Here is a 19,921-nt window from a genome sequence, read left to right as displayed (position 1 = left end):
AGGTTTTTCTCACAGGGTTTTCCTTATAAGGTTTTTAATGAGCTAGCTAGAAATGCATATTACTAGATATGTGTACTCTTTTTCCTTCACTAGAATATTTTTCCACGGGGTTTTTCCTAATAAGGTTTTAAATGGGGCACATTATCTATTAATGAACATCCAAGGGGGAGTGTTATAAATATATTTTATTATGAATGTCCATTTAGTACTCCCTTGTAAATAAGCTTCCTGAAGAAGCTTATCCATATGGGACTCTGCAGTAAATATGTTCATCTATTTAGTACTCTATTGGAAATAAGTCTTCTGAAGAAGCTTATCCTTTCGGTGCTCCGTTATGGATTAATATTACCCCCGTAGAAGATTATCTATATTAGCAGCTTACAAGCAACTTACATAGCAACTTGCAGTAGCAGCTTACACGCATCTTACACAGCAACTTACAAGCAGCTTACACAACAGCTTGCAGTAGCAGCTTACACAGCAACAACTTACACATCAGCTTCCTTTCTTCTATAAATAGAGGAGATTTTAGTTCATTATGTACATGAGTTTGAAGTCGAATAAAAATGTCAATCTCCCTCTATACTTGTCTTCGATTTATTTACTTTTCAGTCTTTATTTTATAACAAAATTGTCACGACCAGGAATTCCCACCGTCGGGACCGTGATGGCGCCTAACATTTCACTTGCTAGGCAAGCCAACGTTAGAGAATCATTAAACCAATCCTTATTCCATTCAGTAAATAACAGCAAATTAGCTAAGATGAAATATAGTGAGTGCGAAATAATATAAAAACTGCATTAATACTACCACCCAGATCTGGAGTCACAATTCACAAACTTCTAAGATTTTACTACAAGTAAATGTTTGAAGGAAATACAACTATTTTCGATACAAATGAAACAGTAAAGGAAATGCATAGAAGGGGATGCCAGGGCCTGCGGATGCCAACATAATTACCTTGGGTCTCCAAACGGATCAAGCCAGTAGCTAGACTCAGGGTCAACTCGGTCCGGTACCAAAATCTGTACGAAAAATGCAGAGTACGATATCAGTACAACCGACTCCATGTACTGATAAGTGTCGAGTCTAACCTCGGCGAAGTAGTAACGAGGCTAGGACATGACACCTACAAATAAACCTGCACAATATATCAATATATACAACCATAACAACAATTAAAGAAAAAAGACAAGAAATATTGGGAAGGGGACATGCTGAGCGGATTACATGGCAAGGAATCACAACAGGAATGAGAACATGATCAATCGATATATCTTTATGGAAAAAAACAAGTAAACACAGTAAAGGAAAGTGCACGGCATCACCCTTCATGCTTTTACTCTCAACCTCACCATAAGAAACAATAGAACCGCACAGCGTCACCCTTCATGCATTAACTCTCTCATAACATGGAACGGCGTCACCCTTCGTGCATTAACTCTCTCATAACATGGCACGACATCACTCTTCGTGCATTATCACTCACTCACAAAATATTGCACGGTATTACCCTTCGTGCTTTAACACTCTCCCTCACCAAGACAATGAACAATAACAAGAGAGAGATAGAAATATCAAGAACAAGTCTTACTTCAACATTTAGTTTCACGTTACTAACCTCAATTTTGAGTCAATACTCAATCAATACCGATTTTCGTAAAACATAATAAGAGTTGTTCAACATAACGAATAGCTAGTCTAATCATGAACAATATGATTAAGGAATACCACAATTACAATAATAAGACTCATTCACATGTTATGACCCGACAACAATGCATAGGTACTCATCACCTCACCTATACATTGTACTCAACATACAAACACGTAGCAAATAAGAGAATAATACCTAATCCCTCAAGCCAAGGTTAACCACGACATTTATCTCGCTCCGAAGGCCAATCAATACTCAATCATAGTTTTTCTCTAGAATCTACCTCCAAACTACTCATATCTATTAAAAAATGACTCAATAATATCAAATATTGCTAAAGGAATCAATTACATTGCATAAATTTAGATTTCCCAAACTTTCCCCCCAAAAGTCAAAAATCGACCCCGGGCCCGCTTGGTCAAAACCTGAGGTTCGGACCAAAATCCATTTATCCATTCACCCGCGAGCCCGGATATATAATTAGTTTTGTAATCCGACCTCAATTTGAGTTCTAAATCCCCAAATTTCAAAATCCCTAGTTTCTACCTAAAAATCCCCAACTCCACCATCAAAACCTTAGTTTTTAGGTTGAAAATTCATAAAATGTAATGGAAAATTGAAATAATGTGGTTTAGAATCACTTACCAACACTTTGGGGAAGAAAATGTCTTTTGAAAATCGCCTCTAGGCCGTCTAGCTTTTGAAAATGTGAAAGAATGGCTTAAGTCCCATTTTGGGGACTGTTTTATGAACTGAGCGACAGTGTTCATCGCATTCGCGAGGTCACTATCGCGTTCGCGAAGAGCTGCCCCGCTAGACTTATGCGATCGCAAAACCCTCACTATGTTCACGAAGGCTATGCCCCCCCGTCCTTCGCATTCGCGAGCCCGTGCTCACGTTCGCATAGAAAGAACGTCTGACCCCTCCCCCATTTCCCAAATGCTACGCGTTTGCGATGAGCCAGTCGCATTCGCGAAGGGTAAAGTCCCCATCACTTCGCGTTCCCGACCAGGCCTTTGCATTCGCGAAGAGGAAAAACTCACCCTGACCAGCTTACCCGTCGCGTTCGCGAGAGTATCATCAGGAACGCAAAGAAGAACACACCAGAACAGCTGCTGCAGCAAAAATACCAGATTTTCTAAGTCCAAACATCCCGTAGCCTATCCGAAACTCACCCGAGCCCTCGGGGCTTCAAACCAAACATGCACACACGTCCTAAAACATCATACGAACTCGCTCGCGTGATCAAATCGCTAATATAACACCTTAAACTACGAATTGAACACCAGATCGAATGAAATTTTCAAGAAAGCTTTAAAACTTCTATTTCTACAACCGAACATCCGAATCACGTCAAACCAACTCCGTTTCTCACCAAATTTCACAGACAAGTCTTAAATATTATAATGAACCTGTACCGAGTTCCGAAATAAAAATACGGACCCGATATCCACAAGGACAAACATAAACCAAATTCTTAAAACCATTAGATTTTCAGTTTTTCAATTTTCAACAAAAATCATATGTCGAGCTAGGGACCTCAGAATTCGACTCCGGGCATACGCCCAAGTCCCATATTTTATTACGGACCCACTGGGACCGTCAAAACACGGGTCCGGGTCCGTTTGCTAAAAATGTTGACCGAAGTCAACTTAAATAAATTTTTAAGGCAAAAATTCTCTTTTTATCAGCTTTTAACATATAAGCCTTCCGGAAGAACACTCAGATTGCGCACGCAAATCGAAGAAGGCTAAGATGAGGTTTTTGAAACCTCGAAACGCAGAGTTAGGTTCTAAAATATAAGATGACCTATCGGGTCATCACATTCTCCACCTCTAAAATAATTGTTCATCCTCGAACGGACATAGAAAAGTACCTGGGCTGGCGAAAAAATGTGGATATCTACTCCGTATGTCCGACTCGGACTCCCAAGTAGATATCTCGACGGGCTGACCTCTTCACCGCACTCGAACTGAAGGATAACTCTTTGATCTCAACTGGCGAACCTGCCGGGCTAGAATGGCCATCGGCTCCTCCTCGTAAGTCAAATCCTTGTCCAACTGGACAGAGATGAAATCTAACACATGGGATGGATCGCCGTGATACTTTCGAAGCATGGACACATGGAACACCGGATAAACTGATGATAACCCCGATGGCAGCGCAAGCCTGTAAGCCACCTCTCCCACTCTCTCAAGAATCTCAAAAGGTCCAATATACCTAGGGCTCAACTTGCCCTTCTTTCCGAACCTCATTACACCCTTCATGGGTGATACCCGAAGCAACACTCTCTCCCCGACCATGAATGCAACATCTCGAACTCTATGGTCGGCATAACTCTTCTGCCTGGACTGAGCTGTACGAAGTCTATCCTGAATAATCTTGACCTTTTCCAAGGCATCCTGTACCAAGTTTGTACCTAATAACCGAGCTTCCCCCGGCTCAAACCATCCAACCGGCGATCGACACTGCCTACCATATAGTGCCTCATAAGGAGCTATCTGAATGCTCGACTGGTAGCTGTTGTTGTAGGTGAACTCTGCAAGGGGCAAGAACTGATCCCATGATCCTCCGAAGTCTATAACACATGCGCGGAGCATATCGTTCGTCTATCTAAGGATGAAACGCTGTGCTCAACTTAACCCGTGTGCCCAACTCACGCTATACTGCTCTCTAGAAGTGCGAGGTGAACTGCGTACCTCGATCAGAAATGATAGACACGGGCACATCGTGAAGACAGACGATCTTGCGGATATAAATCTCTGCCAACCGCTCCGAAGAATAGGTAACTGCCATAGGGATGAAATGCGCTGACTTAGTCAGCTTGTCCACAATGACCCAAATGATATCAAACTTCCTCTGAGTCCGTGGGAGTCCAACAACGAAATCCATAGTGATACGCTCCTATTTCCACTCAGGAATCACTATCTTCTGAAGCAAACCACCAGGTCTCTGATTCTCGTACTTGACTTGCTGACAATTTAGACACCGAGCTACATATGCAACTATATCCTTCTTCATCCTCCTCCACCAATAATGCTGCCGCAAGTCCTGATATATCTTGGCGGCGCCCGGGGTGAATAGAATACCGGAAATTGTGGGCTTCCTCTAGAATCAACTCACGAAGTCCATCCACATTGGGCCTACAAATACGACCCTGCATCCTCAAAACTCCATCATCCCCGACTGTAACCTGCTCGGCCTTACCGTGCCTCACCGTGTCCCTAAGGACAAGCAAATGAGGGTCATCGTACTGCCGCTTCCTGATGTGCTCAAACAACGAAGACCGAGCAACGGTAAAAGCTAGAACATGACTGGGCTCAGAAACATCCAACCTCACGAACTGATTGGCCAAAGCCTGAACATCTAGTGCAAGCGGTCTCTCACCAATTGGAATATATGCAAGGCTACCCATACTAGCTGACTTTCTACTTAAAGCATCTGCTACCACATTGGCCTTCCTGAGATGATATAATATGGTGATATCATAGTCTTTCAATAGATCCAACCACCTCCTCTACCTCAAATTGAGCTCCTTCTGCTTGAACAAATACTTCAAGCTTTGATGATCCGTGAATACCTCACATGGCACACCGTAAAGATAGTGCCTCCAAATCTTCAGCGCGTGAATAATGGCTGCCAGCTCTAGATCATGAACAGGGTAATTCTTCTCATGAACCTTCAGCTGCCGCGAAGCATATGCAATTACCTTGCCACCCTGCATCAATACCGCACCCAGACCAATACGAGATGCATCACAATATACTGTATAAGATCTTGAACCTGAGGGTAACACCAATACCGGTGCCGTAGTCAAAGTAGTCTTGAGCTTCTGAAAGCTCGCCTCACACTCGTCCGACCATCTGAATGGGGCACCTTTCTGGGTCAACCTGGTCAACGGTGCTGCTATAGATGAAAATCCCTGCATAAATCGACGATAATTGTAACGACCCGGCCGGTCGTTTTGAGAGTAATAGCCCTTATCCCCTGTTTACTGTCTTCTTCGTACCTTTTTCTGCTTATGTGACTTGCCGGGAGGTCTTTTTTTTGTTTCGGAGTGTTTTGGGACACTTAGTCCCTAAAAATGAAAGCTTAAGTCTTAGGATTTTGACCGTAGTCGAAACTATGTGAAGACAACCCCGAAATAGAGTTCCATCAGGTCTGTTACCTCCGTTGGGTGATTTTGGACTTAGTTGCGTGTCCGGACTGTGAATTCGAGGTATGTAGCTGATTTAGGATTGAATTGGCGAAAGTCGAATTTTTGGAGATTTTGACCGGTAGTGGACTTTTTGATATCGGGGTCGGACTCCGATTCTGGAAGTTAGAGTAAGTCTATAATGTCGAATATGACTTGTGTGCAAAATATGAGGTCAATCGGACGTGGTTTGATAGGTTTAGGCATAGGTTGTGGGAGTTCAAAACTTTGAAGTTCATTAAGTTTGAATTGGAGGGTGATTCGTGTTTTTAGCATTGTTTGATATGATTTGAGGGCTGGACTAAGTCCCTATGGTGATTTAGGACTAGTGGGTATGTTTGGTTGAGGTCCCGGGGGGCCTCGGGTTGATTTCGGATGGTTAACGGATCAAATTTGGTTTTGGAAGAATAGCTGAAGCTGCTGCACCTTGTGTAGTCGCACCTGCGCAACATTGACCGCAGGTGCGAGCCCGCATAAGCGAGCCAATGAACGCAGGTGCGGTTTGGAAGGAAGAGGCCAGAGGTCGCAGGTGCGGAGGTATAAACTGCATCTGCGCATCCGCAGATACGGAAGATAGAGCGCAAATTGGAAGGGGCCAAGGCGTGAGGGATCGTAGAAGCGGAAGAATTCCGCAGGAGCGGGCGCGCAGGTGCGGCCCATTGCTCACAGATGCGGACCCAGCCTCTTTAAGTCATTTCTTCACCTGCGATGGAAATGCCGCAGGTGCGACTATGGGCCGCAGGTGCGAGATTTCTGGACAGAACACTTAAATGCAAGGGTTCGCGATTTTTGCTCATTTTTAACATTTTGAGCTAGGGTTTGGCGATTTATTGAGAGCATTTTTGAGGGATTTCTTTAGGTAAGTCCCTTGTGCTTATTTTTGATCAATAATATTGCTTCCCTATTTATGTTTCTACCTAGTTAGTGTGTATTTAAGGTAGAATTTGGGAGTTGAGACTAGGGATTTGGAGAGTTTGATTTGAGAATTTGAAGGACCATTTGGTGTCGGATTTTAGTAAATTTGATATGGTTAGACTCGTGAGTGAATGAATGTTCATATTTTGTGACTTTTACCCAATTTCAAGACGTGGGCCCAGGTCAACTTTTTAGGGCGAGTTTCGAAATTTTTGTTAAAGTATTGATTTCATAAATTAGATGAGCCTATTATAGTTGTATTTATGATATGCAATTGTGTTTGGCTAGATTTGGTCCATTCAGAGTTGGATAATCGAGGAAAGGGCATTCTTATGGATTGATTGATCTTGGTTCGAGGTAAGTGGCTTGCCTAACCTTATGTGGGGGAAATCCCCATAGGATTTGGTACTGTTGTGAAATGTGAGCGCCGTGTACGTGAGGTGACGAGTACGTACACGGGCTATTTGTTGTAAAACCCGATTTATTTTACTGAGTAGTAATCTATTTTTCCTTTAATTTGAGTTATACCGTTTAAATGAGTATTAGTCTGTTTTCATTCTTAATTGAGCTATTCCAACATGTGTAGCTATCCTGTTTAGTCTAATATCGCATGTCTACGTGCTTTAATTGCTTATTTGAACTCCATGAAGCATGCCTAGTTGATTTCCTGTTTTTCCTTGTTCTTTATCAGTATAACTGTAGAAATCTTGCTGTTAACTATGGTATTTATTGGTTTGAGCTGTGTGTTTACTTTGAAACTATGAGGCGGTTCCTCAGGAGTTCTCCCTGCATATTTACTTTGAGACTACGAGGCGGTTCCTCGGGAGTTCTCCCAGCACATTTACTTTTGAGACTACGAGGAGATTCCTCGGGAGTTCTCCCTCTACATTTACTTTTGAGACTATGAGGCGGTTCCTCGGGAGTTCTCCCTGCACATTTACTTTTGAGACTACGAGGCGGTTCCTCGGGAATTCTCCCTGCATATTTACTTTTGGGACTACGAGACGGTATCTCGGTAGATCTCCTGTCGAGTATTTACTTTTGGGACTACGAGACGGTATCTCGGGTCACCCCTGTTGTTATCACATTGTTTCTGTGTTGTTATTTCTCTGTGAATTCCTTCTGTTATATTCTCTATTTTACTTCATTGTATTTTATCATTTGTCTTGTTATTATATCCCAGTAGGGCTCGGACCTGACCTCATCACTACTCTACCGAGGTTAGGCTTGGCACTTACTGGGTACCGTTGTAGTGTACGCATGCTACTCTTCTGCACATGTTTTGTGTGCAAATCCAGGTACTTCTTATCAGCCCCACTATTAGCTGAGAGTTCTTGCTGCTGTACGGAGACTTCAAGGTACATCTGCCGCGTCCGCAGACCTCGGAGTCCCCCTCTATTCTCTCCTTAAGTCATTTACCTTTCGTACTTCTTTTGTTAGTCTCTGGTGTATAGAGATACTAGTCTCCTTCTGTAGCTTGTGAGTTACGATGTTTCGGATTTTGGGAAGACTGTGTATTTATATAGTATTGGTTATCGTACATACCAAGAGGCATTGTTACTAGTTATTCAGTTATCCACTTCTGTTAGTTGCCAAATTTTACTTTCGTTTGTTATTTTCCGCGATTTGTTAGGCTTACCTAGTCGTAGAGACCCGGCCGGTCATTTTAAGAGTAATAGACCCGATCCCTTGTTTACTATTTTCCCGTACCTTTTTTTGCTAATGTGACTTGCCGGGAGGTCTTGTTTATTGTTTCTGAGTGTCTTAGGGCACTTAGTCCCTAAAAATGGAAGCTTAAATCTTAGGATTTTGACCGTAGTCAGAATTATGTGAAGACGACTCTGGAATGGAGTTCCATCAGTTCCGTTAGCTCAGTTAGGTGATTTTGGACTTAGGAGCGTGTTCGGACTGTGAATTTGAGGTATGTAGCTGATTTAGGCTTGAATTGGCGAAAGTTAAATATTTGGAGATTTTGACCGGTAGTGGACTTTTTGATATCGGGGTCGGGTTTCAATTCCGGAAGTTGGAGTAGGTTCATAATGTCGAATATGACTTGTGTGCAAAATTTGAGGTCAATTGGACGTGGTTTGATAGGTTTAGGCATCAGTTGTGGAGGTTTGAAACTTTGAAGTTCATTAAGTTTGAATTGGAGGGTGATTCATATTTTTAGCGTTGTTTGATGTGATTTGAGGGATGGACTAAGTCCATATGGTGATTTAGGACTAGTGGGTATGTTTGGTTGAGTTCCCGGGAGAGGGGGGGGGGCTCGGGTTGATTTCAGATGGTTAACAGATCAAATTTGGTTTTGGAAAAATTGCTGAAGTTGCTGCACCTAGTGTAATCGCACCTACGCAACATTGACCGCAGGTGCGGGCCCGCAGAAGCGACCCAATAGACGCAGGTGCGGTTTGGAAGGAAGAGGCCAGAGGTCGCAGGTGCGGAGGTATAAACCGCATCTGCACATCCGCAAATGTAGAAGATAAAGTGCAGAAGCAGAAGGGGCCATACGTGAGGGATCGCAGAAGCGGAAGAATTCCGCAGGAGCGGCGCGCAGGTGCGGACCTGACCTGCTTGTTATTATATCATCTGTCTTGTTATTATATCTCAGTAGGGCCCGGACCTAACCTCATCACTACTCTACCGAGGTTAGGCTTGGCACTTGCTTGGTACCGTTGTAGTGTACTCATGCTACTCTTCTGCACATGTTTTGTGTACAAATCCAGGTACTTCTTATCAGCCCCGCTATTAGCTGAGAGTGCTTGCTGCTGTACGGAGACTTCAAGGTAAATTTGCCGCGTCCGCAGACCTCGGAGTCCCCCTCTATTCTCTCCTATGTCATTTACCTTCCGTACTTCTTTTGTTAGTCTATGGTGTATAGAGATACTAGTCTCCTTCTGTAGCTTGTGGCTTACGATGTTTCAGATTTTGGGAAGACTGTATTTATAGAGTATTGGTTATCGTACATGCCTAGTGGCATTGTTACTAGTTATTCAGTTATCCACTGCTGTTAATTGCCAAGTTTTACTTTCGTTTGTTATTTTCCGCGATATGTTAGGCTTATCTAGTCGTAGAGACTAGGTGCCATCATGACGTTATGCGGAGGGAGTTTGGGTCGTGACAGTAATAGCCCGCCAAACCCAAGAAACTCCTGATCTCTGTAGCTGATGTGGGTCTAGGCCAGTTCTGAACTGCTTCAATCTTCTTAGGATCTACCTGAATGCCCTCTGCTGATACAATATGCCCCAAGAAAGCGACTGAATCCAACCAAAACTTGCACTTTGAGAATTTAGCTTACAACTGCCTGGCTCTCAGCATCTGAAGTACAATCGTGAGATGATGCTCATGCTCTTCTCGACTGCAGGAGTAGATCAAGATATCATCAATAAACACGATCACAAAAGAATCCAGGAAGGGCCTTAACACCCGGTTCATCAAATCCATGAACGCTACTGAGGCATTTGTCAACCCAAATGACATCACTAGAAACTTATAATGTCCGTACCGAGTACGAAAAGCTGTCTTAGGGACATCGGATGCCCTAATCCTCAACTGATGGTAGCCAGATCTCAAATCAGTCTTCGAATACACCTTGGCACCCTGAAGCTGATCAAATAAATCATCAATCCTCGAAAATGGATACTTGTTCTTGATGGTGAATTTGTTCAACTGCCGATAATCTATGCACATCCTCATCGACCCATCCTTCTTCTTCACAAACAACACAGGTACACCCCAGGGCGAGACACCAGGTCTAATGAAGCCCTTATCAAGCAAATCTTGCAACTGTTCCTTCAATTCTTTCAACTCTAGCAGGGCCATACGGTATGGCGGAATAGAAATGGGCTGAGTGCCCGGAGACAAGTCAAAACAAAAATCAATATCCCTGTCGGGTGGCATCCCCGGCAGGTCTGCAAGAAACACCTCTGGAAACTCGCGAACAACTGGCACTGAATCCATGGAACGAACCTCCGCACTAGAATCGCAGACGTAAGCTAAATAAGCTAGACACCCCTTCTCGACCATATGTCGAGCCTTCACATAAGAGATAACCCTACTGGTAGAATGGCAGGAGTCCCTCTCCACTCTAATCGAGGCAACCCCGGCAGCTAAGATCACCGTCTTGGCGTGACAATATAATATAGCATGATAAGGTGACAACCAATCCTTACCTCGGATGACATCAAAATCAACCATATCCTTACCTCCCAATGGTGACCACACACGAACGATAAACACAATCTACAGCAATAGCATCTCCCACTGGTGTGGACACATACACAGGAGCACTCAAAGAATCACGAGGCACGACCAAATATGAAGTAAAATAGGATGACACATAGGAGTAAATAGATCCCGGATCAAATAGAACTGAAGCATCTCTACTACAAACTGAAATAGTACCTGTAATAACAACATCAGATGACTCAGCCTCAGGCCTGGCTAGAAAAGCATAACATCGGGGCTGGGCACCACCACCCTAAACTACGTCCCTGGGATGACCTCTAGCTGGCTGGCCTCCACCTCTAACGGTCTGACCTCCACCTCTAACAGTCTGGCCTCTACCTCTGGCTGCTTGACCCCTACCTCTGGCTAGCTGAGCAGGTGGTGCAACAACTAATGCCGGAACCATAGCACGAGAACCCTGATACTGTGAGCTGCCCGATGCCCGAGGGCAAAATCTAGCAATGTGCTTTGGATCTCCACAAGTATAACAGGACCTCGGCTGCTATGACTGCTGACCCTGAAACTGACCATGTCGACCTGAGTAACCACCCTGAAAATGATGGAGCGGAGGTGCACTAATAAGATCTGGTGGTGCACTGTAGGCGAGCTGGTCGGAATAAGGCATATAAGGGCCACGACCATCTGAGGCACCGTAGGATGCCTGGAGTGCTGAATGAAATGGCCTGGGAGGATGGCCTCTGCCATAAGTAACCCAGCCTCCAGATGAGGCTCCACTGAATCCACCGGAGTGACGAGGCCTCTTGTCAGACCCCTAACCACTCCCCTGAGCTAAAACCATCTCGACTCACCTGGCAACATTGGCAGCCGCCTGAAAAGAAATCTCACTCCCAGTCTCCTTAGTCATCTGCAATCTGATCGGCTGAGCAAGTCCGTCAATAAACCTCCTCACCCTCTCTCTCTCTCTCAGTAGGAAGCAAAAGAAGAGCATGACGGGCCAAATCCACAAAACGGGTCTCATTCTGAGTAATAGTCATACTGCCCTACTGGAGACGCTCGAACTGACGGCAGTGGTCCTCTCTCAGTGTGATAGGGAGAAACTTCTCTAGAAAGAGCTCAGAGAACTGGTCCCAAGTAAGAGCAGGCGACCCCGCTGGTCTGGTCAACAAATAATCTCTCTACCATTTCTTGGCGGAACCAGTTATTGATAGCCAATTTTCCATATATATATATATATATATATGTGTGTGTGTGTGTGTGTGTGTGTGTGTGTGTGTGTATACACTTTCAAAATAGTACATATGTATCATCATTTAGCTTATAAGCCTGTACAAGCATTTTTTCATAATATTTCATAATTTTAAATGCTTTAAATCGATTTATTTCTACATTTTTATTATATAAATATCCAGTAATTATCCTTCAAATTATTTTTATGATAATTTAATCATCTAAACTTATCATTTACACCAACATGATGTTTTAAATACTTTTCAGTGCATTTTTTATAATTGCATTTGCATTTTAGGGCTCATCGCACTTTTTTGCAATAATATCCAATATTCATGTATAATTACATTAGTTATGCAAAAAATGACTTTTTATATTTTATAACAGTAAGTAATTATTTTTAATCATTGTAGTGTGCAAATAATATTTTTTTATTTATTAATTACGTTTATAAATTATTTTTATTAAATATTGGATATTTAAAAACTAGCCTAAAATCCTACTTATTTTTCGGACCAAACAAAGGCCCAAAGCCTAATACACTAGCCCAACAACCCCCAACCCAAATCAAATTAACCCAACCCCTAAACCGGTCACGACCTGTTTTTAACCACCCGACCCAGCCACCTTTTAATCATTGCGGTTGATCTCTGAGATCAACGGCCCATATCACACCCTCTCTTTTAATTACCCCAAACACCCAACCCTAATCCCCATTTCTCACCATCCGCCACCCTCATTTCCTCACCTCCCTTCTTCCTCCTAAGAAACCTTGCCCCCCTCCACCCTAAAATCTCTCATAATCCCACCCAATATGGGATTCCATGGTGTTTCTTTACCATATACGGCCTCTCTTTGGTACTGGTTACTCTTCTACACTGCTTGCCTAAACATGGCAAGCAGATCTCATAAAGATCGAACCAAAATCGGTTCAAATCCTTGACTTTTCTGATATTCTGTCTATATTCATCATTTTGCTCTATTATAAGTACGATATTTGTGTATCTTTTGTGGATTTTTACTTACCCTAAAATTAGGGTTTTCATATCTCTTTTAATCGAACCAAAATGGGTTCGATTATCTGATTTTAAGTGTTATTATGTCCATATTCGTCCTATATGCTACTATGGCCCGTTTTTATTATATTTTTGTCAATATGTTTTCTTACCCTAAAACTAGGGTTTTCAGATTTCCTTAAATCGAACCAAAATTGGTTCGATTCTCTGATTTTTAGTTCTATTTGTGTCTATATTCATCCTATGTTATTATTTTTGTGTATATTATGGTAATATTTGTTTTCCTAAAAACTAGGGTTTTCTTGACTTCTCTAAATTGATTCTAAATCAGTTTCGCATGCTATTCTATCCTTTTTATTTAAGATTGATTGATTGTGTTTCCTTGTTTGTCTGTTTAATTTTGCTACTATAAAAACCCATCCCCCTTCCCTTATAGGGTTTTAATTGATTAATGTGTTGTTGTTCTAATTGCTCACTTAGGAAACATGCCTATAGGATCTAAAACTAGTTTCAATCGCTAATCGTAGAAATCATGCCTATAGGGTAATCCCACTCGTTTTTAAGTGTGAAACAGACTTTCAACATTGTTTCATTGCCACTATTAGAGAGCATGTCTATAGGATCAAACTAAGTAATTCTGACTATCTCCCGTAGTTATCACTGCCAACTACTGCGAAAATCACCTAGATAACATGTCTATAGGTTTAATCGCTTATAACTTGTAATCAATGGGCAACTGTGTAGTCACTAAGGAATTATATCTAAAATGGTACCTCTCATCTGAAACTGCCTACACGTATGAATTCCTAAATCACATAGAAATCATGTCTATAGGGCTTAATGACTTTAACTCATCTCAATGCTGAAACTATCAAACGCCTTATTTGTTTGTGTGCATTTATTATCTAAAGTGTGGAGGCTAACTTGAGCCCTTATTTGCTTTTACATGAAGTCCAACTTGTTTTTATGTCGCCTAGCTTTTCTCATTTTGAGCAACCTAAGTTAGGTCTATAACCACCCAAAATAGAGGTCCAAATGCCTCCTGGACCATAGGCATGGGATGGGTAGTGCACGCATAAGGTACAACTTAGAACTAATTAGTGCGCCTTAGGTAATAACTTAAAAATAGTAATCGGGTAGCAGGAGATGATTGTCTATGCCCGCTGAATAATACGAGTAACACCCCATCTCGAGGGAGTTATGAATTATTATTTATGTTGCACGGGGTCATCCTTTAGGCTAAAAATCTTAGGACCCCCCCCACCTTGTCTTAAAATCAATTATTTTGTTTATTAGTAGATTCTGATAATAATTGCCCAACTTCTTGTCTTTTCTCTTTATTTTGGACTAATTTATATAATTTGAGTTCGGCCGGGACCCACAGTTGTGGACCTCAAGGAATGCCTAACACCTTCTCCTCGAGGTAATTTGAGCCTTTATATGATCTTTGGTGACGCAAACTGGTTAAACCAGAGTTACTTACAAATAGGTGACCTAACACACCTCAAACCCGTTAGGTGGCAACTATCTCTTTTAACCCCTTCCTTTAAAAGAGTCGTCACTCTAAGGCAATCCTTGTCCAAAGTCCGCCGGGATTTCTATAATCCCAATGGGTACGATCATGATATGTACATTATTTGGAGAAAACGTGCCGATATGCTGATCATTAATGTGTAAATAGTCAAATCCGGAGGGAGAAAGGGCTAATTTTATTTGTTTTGCATAAATGAGGCACGAAGTCCCCAGGTTTGGCATGGTTCAAATTATCCCACCTTTGCTGCTGGATTGGTGGGAAATCTCTCACCAAGTGAAAAAAATCATGTGAAAAGAGTCCTCGGGAATTTACCTTCCTTGTTAGATATTCGGCTGAACAATGTACTAATTGAGGCCGCTACTATGTTCTGGGATGAGAAGAGGGCTGTCTTCCGTTTTGGTGATATAGAAATGACTCCCCTCCTAGAGGAAATAGGAGGCTTCGCTGGGCTCCCATGGGATAGCCCTGATTTGTTGGTACCAGAAAATCGTACTTCTCGAGGCTTCCTAAAAATGATGGGTTTCAGGAAGAATGATGAATTAGTCTGTCTGAAGAAATCTTTCATACCATACGATTTCCTTTACGAGCATTATGGGCAAAGCAAGTCATATCGTCTTTACCATGATGAGTTTGCCATCACTTCTTTGGATTGGACTCACCGCCGAGTTTTTGTATTCATTGTCTGTTTTCTGGGGATGCTGGTATTCCCAATACAAGGAGAAAGTATCCACACTCGCCTAGCTATGGTCACTAAGACCCTAATGGAAGGAATTGAGGGACAGACTTATATTATTGTCCCAATGATCGTGGCCGAGATGTACCGAGCCTTAGACCGTTGCAAAAAAAGATATAGGCATTTCGAGGGTTGCAATCTGTTGATGCAAATATGGCTGTTGGAACACCTTCAGAGAGAGCAATACTGTCAAGAATTTCTGTGGCGACCATGGAATGACCACATAGCTTATCATCATCCGAAGAGAATGACTTTTATCCCAGACAGGTTTGCTCAACCGGGAAACGCTGTGAGCTGGGTACATTTCTTTAGCAGTTTGACTGATGACAAGGTACATTGGATGTTCGAGTGGTTCCCTAACAGCGAATTCATCATCAGGTCGAGAGATGTTCCTCATCTAGTGCTAATCGAATTAAGGGGAATCTATCCTTATGCTCCTATCAGAGTCATGAGGCAAGCTGGGAGAAAACAGGTTATACCACGAGTTTCCAAAATGGTTTATTACAAAGCAGACTTCCAAGGGAATGCCATTCCATTCAAGTTCGAGGCACAACATATGTGACATCAAAATATTATTGTGGAGAAAGATACCATCGAGCCAGATCGGTATCATGTCGGCCATATGTACTTCTACCCATCATGGTTGGTCGATGACATAGCGGGAGAGGTCAAGCCAGGGGTTGATTTGAGAAATAGGGTCACAGACGACGCTGCAGAAGCACAAGTTAAATACAGGAGGTTGCACAAAAGGGTTTTTGAATCTGAGGCCAGGAATTTAGAATAACATAAAGTGGACATGGAAGCAATCAATGAATGGAAGGGGATCGCTACTAAATCAACATAAAGGTTGGAGTATTTGGAGCAGGGTTTGATGGAACTTGAGGGAAAGATGAGGAAAATGGTCTCAGATTGTCGTAATGCAGAGGACAATGAAGGAGGACATCTAGCAAGGGCATATCTGTTGTTGGACATGCGCGACCTAGGGAATCTGATTGATGGGGCTAAGAAGGCCAAGCTTGGAGAAGGTCCCTCTGGGACCGAGTAGATTAGGAATGATGTTTACTTATTTTCTAGATTAGTTTTAGAATTCGATTATAATAAGGCAAATGCCACTAATGGATCTTTATAATTATCGTCGTTTTAATAGAAATTTGGTCTATTTGTCATATTAATGAAATGATGCAGTTATCGTCATTGAGTTTTCTCCAAATCTATATGTCACTACGCCTACCTCGGGCACAATGAGGTTCCCAAATTAGGACGCAAATTTATAATTCTGCAATATGTGTTTAAATACTGCAAATATCCTTTTAATATTCCTTACTGACTTGTTTACCTTTTGTTTTTCCTCTTTTGTTTATTCCCATCCCCTAAGGTTGGTTCGTGCATACTGACATCATCGGCATATCATACCAGATCTAGAAGTCCTCCACCTCATCCTCCTCCAAGTGATCATAAGAACAAAGGAAAAGCTAAGATGGACGATATGAGTGGTATCAGGAAAGACAACGCTACACATGCATAAAATGTTGAAACTTCGGATGGTCAAAGTACGCTGGCACAGAATGACTTGGTTTTACAGTTAGAGCAAAAGATACTGGAGTTACAAGGGGAACTTGAGCAGGTCCGTAACTTGGAAAACCTTTCCGTCACCCTGAATATTCCCGACATCAATCAACAAAACGCCCAAAACCCAACATCTCCTCAAAACATACAAAACCAACACCCACAAAATCCTCCCGCACCCCATCAATACGTCACGCCTCCCCTAAACCCTAATCCTCCACCAGTACCAACTCCCCCATGGCATCAACATCATCCGACCCAGTACCCACAAACTACCACCTACCACACTCCTCAAAATACACCACAACCTACTCTTGATCCCCAAAACTCAACCAATGATCACCAATATACCCAAATCCCTGGAGTCCACCAAAGTAATCCCATATACGTGGAAACCTTACCCCACACTACACAACAAACCCCGTATTCACCGAAATCTACCGAGAAGGACTTGATCATCAAGAACATGGCGAAAGAACTTAAGAAGCTTACAAGTCGAGTTCAAGGTGTTGAAGGTGGTAAAGGCATCAAAGGCTTGAACTATGAGGATCTGTGTATTCAACAGGACGTAGAACTGCTAGAGGGTTACAAACCTCCTAAGGTTGAAATGTTCAACGGAACAGGTGATCCAAAGGTACATCTGAGGACGTATTGTAACAAGCTCGTAGGGGTTGGTAAAGATGAAAGAATCTGCATGAAGCTATTCATGAGGAGCCTCACTGGAGACGCCCTGTCCTGGTACATCAGTCAAAATCTAAAGAAGTGGATTAATTGGGTAAGCATGGCCTCAGATTTTATGGATCCGTTCAGATTCAATATAGAGAATGCACCAGACGTCTTCTATATCAAGAATCTTAAGAAGATGCCAACAGAAACTTTCCACGAGTATGCTACTCGGTGGAGATCAGAAGCTGCAAAAGTAAGGCCAGCACTGGAAGAAGAGCAAATGAACAAGTTCTTTGTCCGAGCCCAGGATCCACAATATTATGAGAGGCTGATGGTTATCGAAACCATAAATTTTCTGACATTATCAAATTGGGAGAAAGAATAGAAGAAGGAATTAAAAGCAGGATAGTAACAAATTTCGAGGCACTATAGGCTACGAACAAAGCCTTGCAGTCAGGGGGTATATCTAAAAAGAAGGAAGTAGGGGCTGTGATGGTAGCCCAAGGTCCGAAGTCTCCTCTCACATACCAAACACCTCCACCCACATATTAACCTTCACCTCCCAGTATCAACAACCCGCCACCTCTTACCATGCTTACAACACTCAGCCAGTATATTACTACTCACCACCAGCCCGCCAAAATTACCAAACTCCTAGGCCAAATTTCGACCGTTGACCGCCCAGACAATACACTCCTTTCGCCGAACCCATCGACTAGTTGTATGAGAGATTGAAAGCTGTCGGTTATGTCACTCCCATTCCCGCTGTCACCATGGTAAATTCCTCTTAGTGGGTTAATCCAATTAAGACATGTGCTTACTATTCGGGCATGAAGGGTCACACTATTGATGAATGTCTCACTCTGAAGGACAAGATCCGGACACTGATTGATACTAAGGTTATACAGGCAAATGAGGATGCACCTAATATCCGCAACAATCCCCTCCCGGATCAGAGGGGCGAGGGGGTAAATGTGATAGAAACTGATGAAGAATGGGATCCAGAAGGGTCAATTGGGCTCATTAGAGAAGGGGACGATCCTAAAAAACCTACAATCACTCTCACACCTATTGTGGTACAAATACAATCGCCGATTGAAGTTGAGGTAGTCGCACCAACTCCATTTGAGGTTGAAGTAGCAACGCCTTCAGCCGTGCCAGCTCCGTTCGAAGTAGAAGTGACCACACCATTCACCGTGACGGTAGCACCTACACCGTCCTTTAATTCCAACGATATACCCTGGGACTACGCTGCAGAAGCAAGAAGAAAAGGAAAGGGAAAATGGAAGAAACTGGTGCAGCACAAGGTATAACCAAAATTGGTAGGGTTTACACACCCAAGCATTTGGGAGGAACAAGCAAAGAAGCCGCTTCCAAATAGCCTATCATTGAAACTGTCCCGGATGATCTTTGGAGAAAGGTGAAAGCGAGTGAGTATTCTGTGGTTGATCATCTGAACAAAACACCTGCTCAGATATCCATTCTATCACTGATGCAGAATTCTGAAGCACATATAAATGCATTGATGAAAGTATTGAATGAGGCTTATATACTCAACAACATTACTAGTGGAGAGATGGCCAAAATGGTAGGACAAGTATTAGAAAGCCATAAGATAACTTTCCACGAAGATGAACTGCCGCCGGAAGGGTTGAGTCACAACAGGGCGCTGCATATCATAGTGCAGTATGAAGACAAATTCATTGCCAGGGTCTTGATAGATGGGGGTTCAAGTCTCAACATCTGTCCGTTGACTACTTTAAAGAGATTAGGTAAAGGTTTTCATGAAACACGAGCAGGAACTATGAAAATGAAAGCATTCGATGGGTCTTAAAGGGCCACGATCGTAGAAACCAAACTCTATTTGCAAATGGGCCCGACTTGGTTTGATGTTGAATTCCAAGTGCTCGACATATCCGCCTCATACAATCTGCTATTGGGACGACCTTGGATACACGCCGCTAGGGCAGTAGCTTTTACTCTGTATCAGGCTGTGAAGTTCGAATGGAACCATCAGGAAATGATCATTCATGGAGACGGGAGTAACCCTATTTACACCAATCAGGCTGTTCCGGTTGTAGATAATAGAAGGAAGTTAGGGGGAGAGACTTATTGTTGCATTGAGCATGTTAATGCAATCGAGAAGGATAAATGGTGGAGTAGCAAAATAGAAAGGATATTGGCATGGACAGGGTATGAACACGACAGAGGTCTTGGCAAGAATCT

At 42.6% G+C, this 19,921-nt stretch overlaps 1 protein-coding gene across 1 annotated transcript; it reads left to right on the top strand.

Annotated features, from left to right (window-relative positions):
• The first annotated feature begins 17,495 nt into the window (after nt 1-17,495).
• On the top strand, nt 17,496-18,080 carry LOC138894677 (uncharacterized). Its single transcript, XM_070179395.1, has one exon. It carries the CDS (start codon nt 17,496-17,498, stop codon nt 18,078-18,080), a length of 585 nt encoding a protein of 194 aa, XP_070035496.1.
• Nucleotides 18,081-19,921: the final 1,841 nt, after the last annotated feature.

This window comes from Nicotiana tomentosiformis, chromosome 6 (genome assembly GCF_000390325.3).
Source record: "Nicotiana tomentosiformis chromosome 6, ASM39032v3, whole genome shotgun sequence".
Classification (NCBI taxonomy): Eukaryota; Viridiplantae; Streptophyta; class Magnoliopsida; order Solanales; family Solanaceae; genus Nicotiana; species Nicotiana tomentosiformis.
The sequence above is the reverse complement of the archived record's forward strand: the minus strand, read 5'-3'. Positions and strand labels throughout refer to the sequence as shown.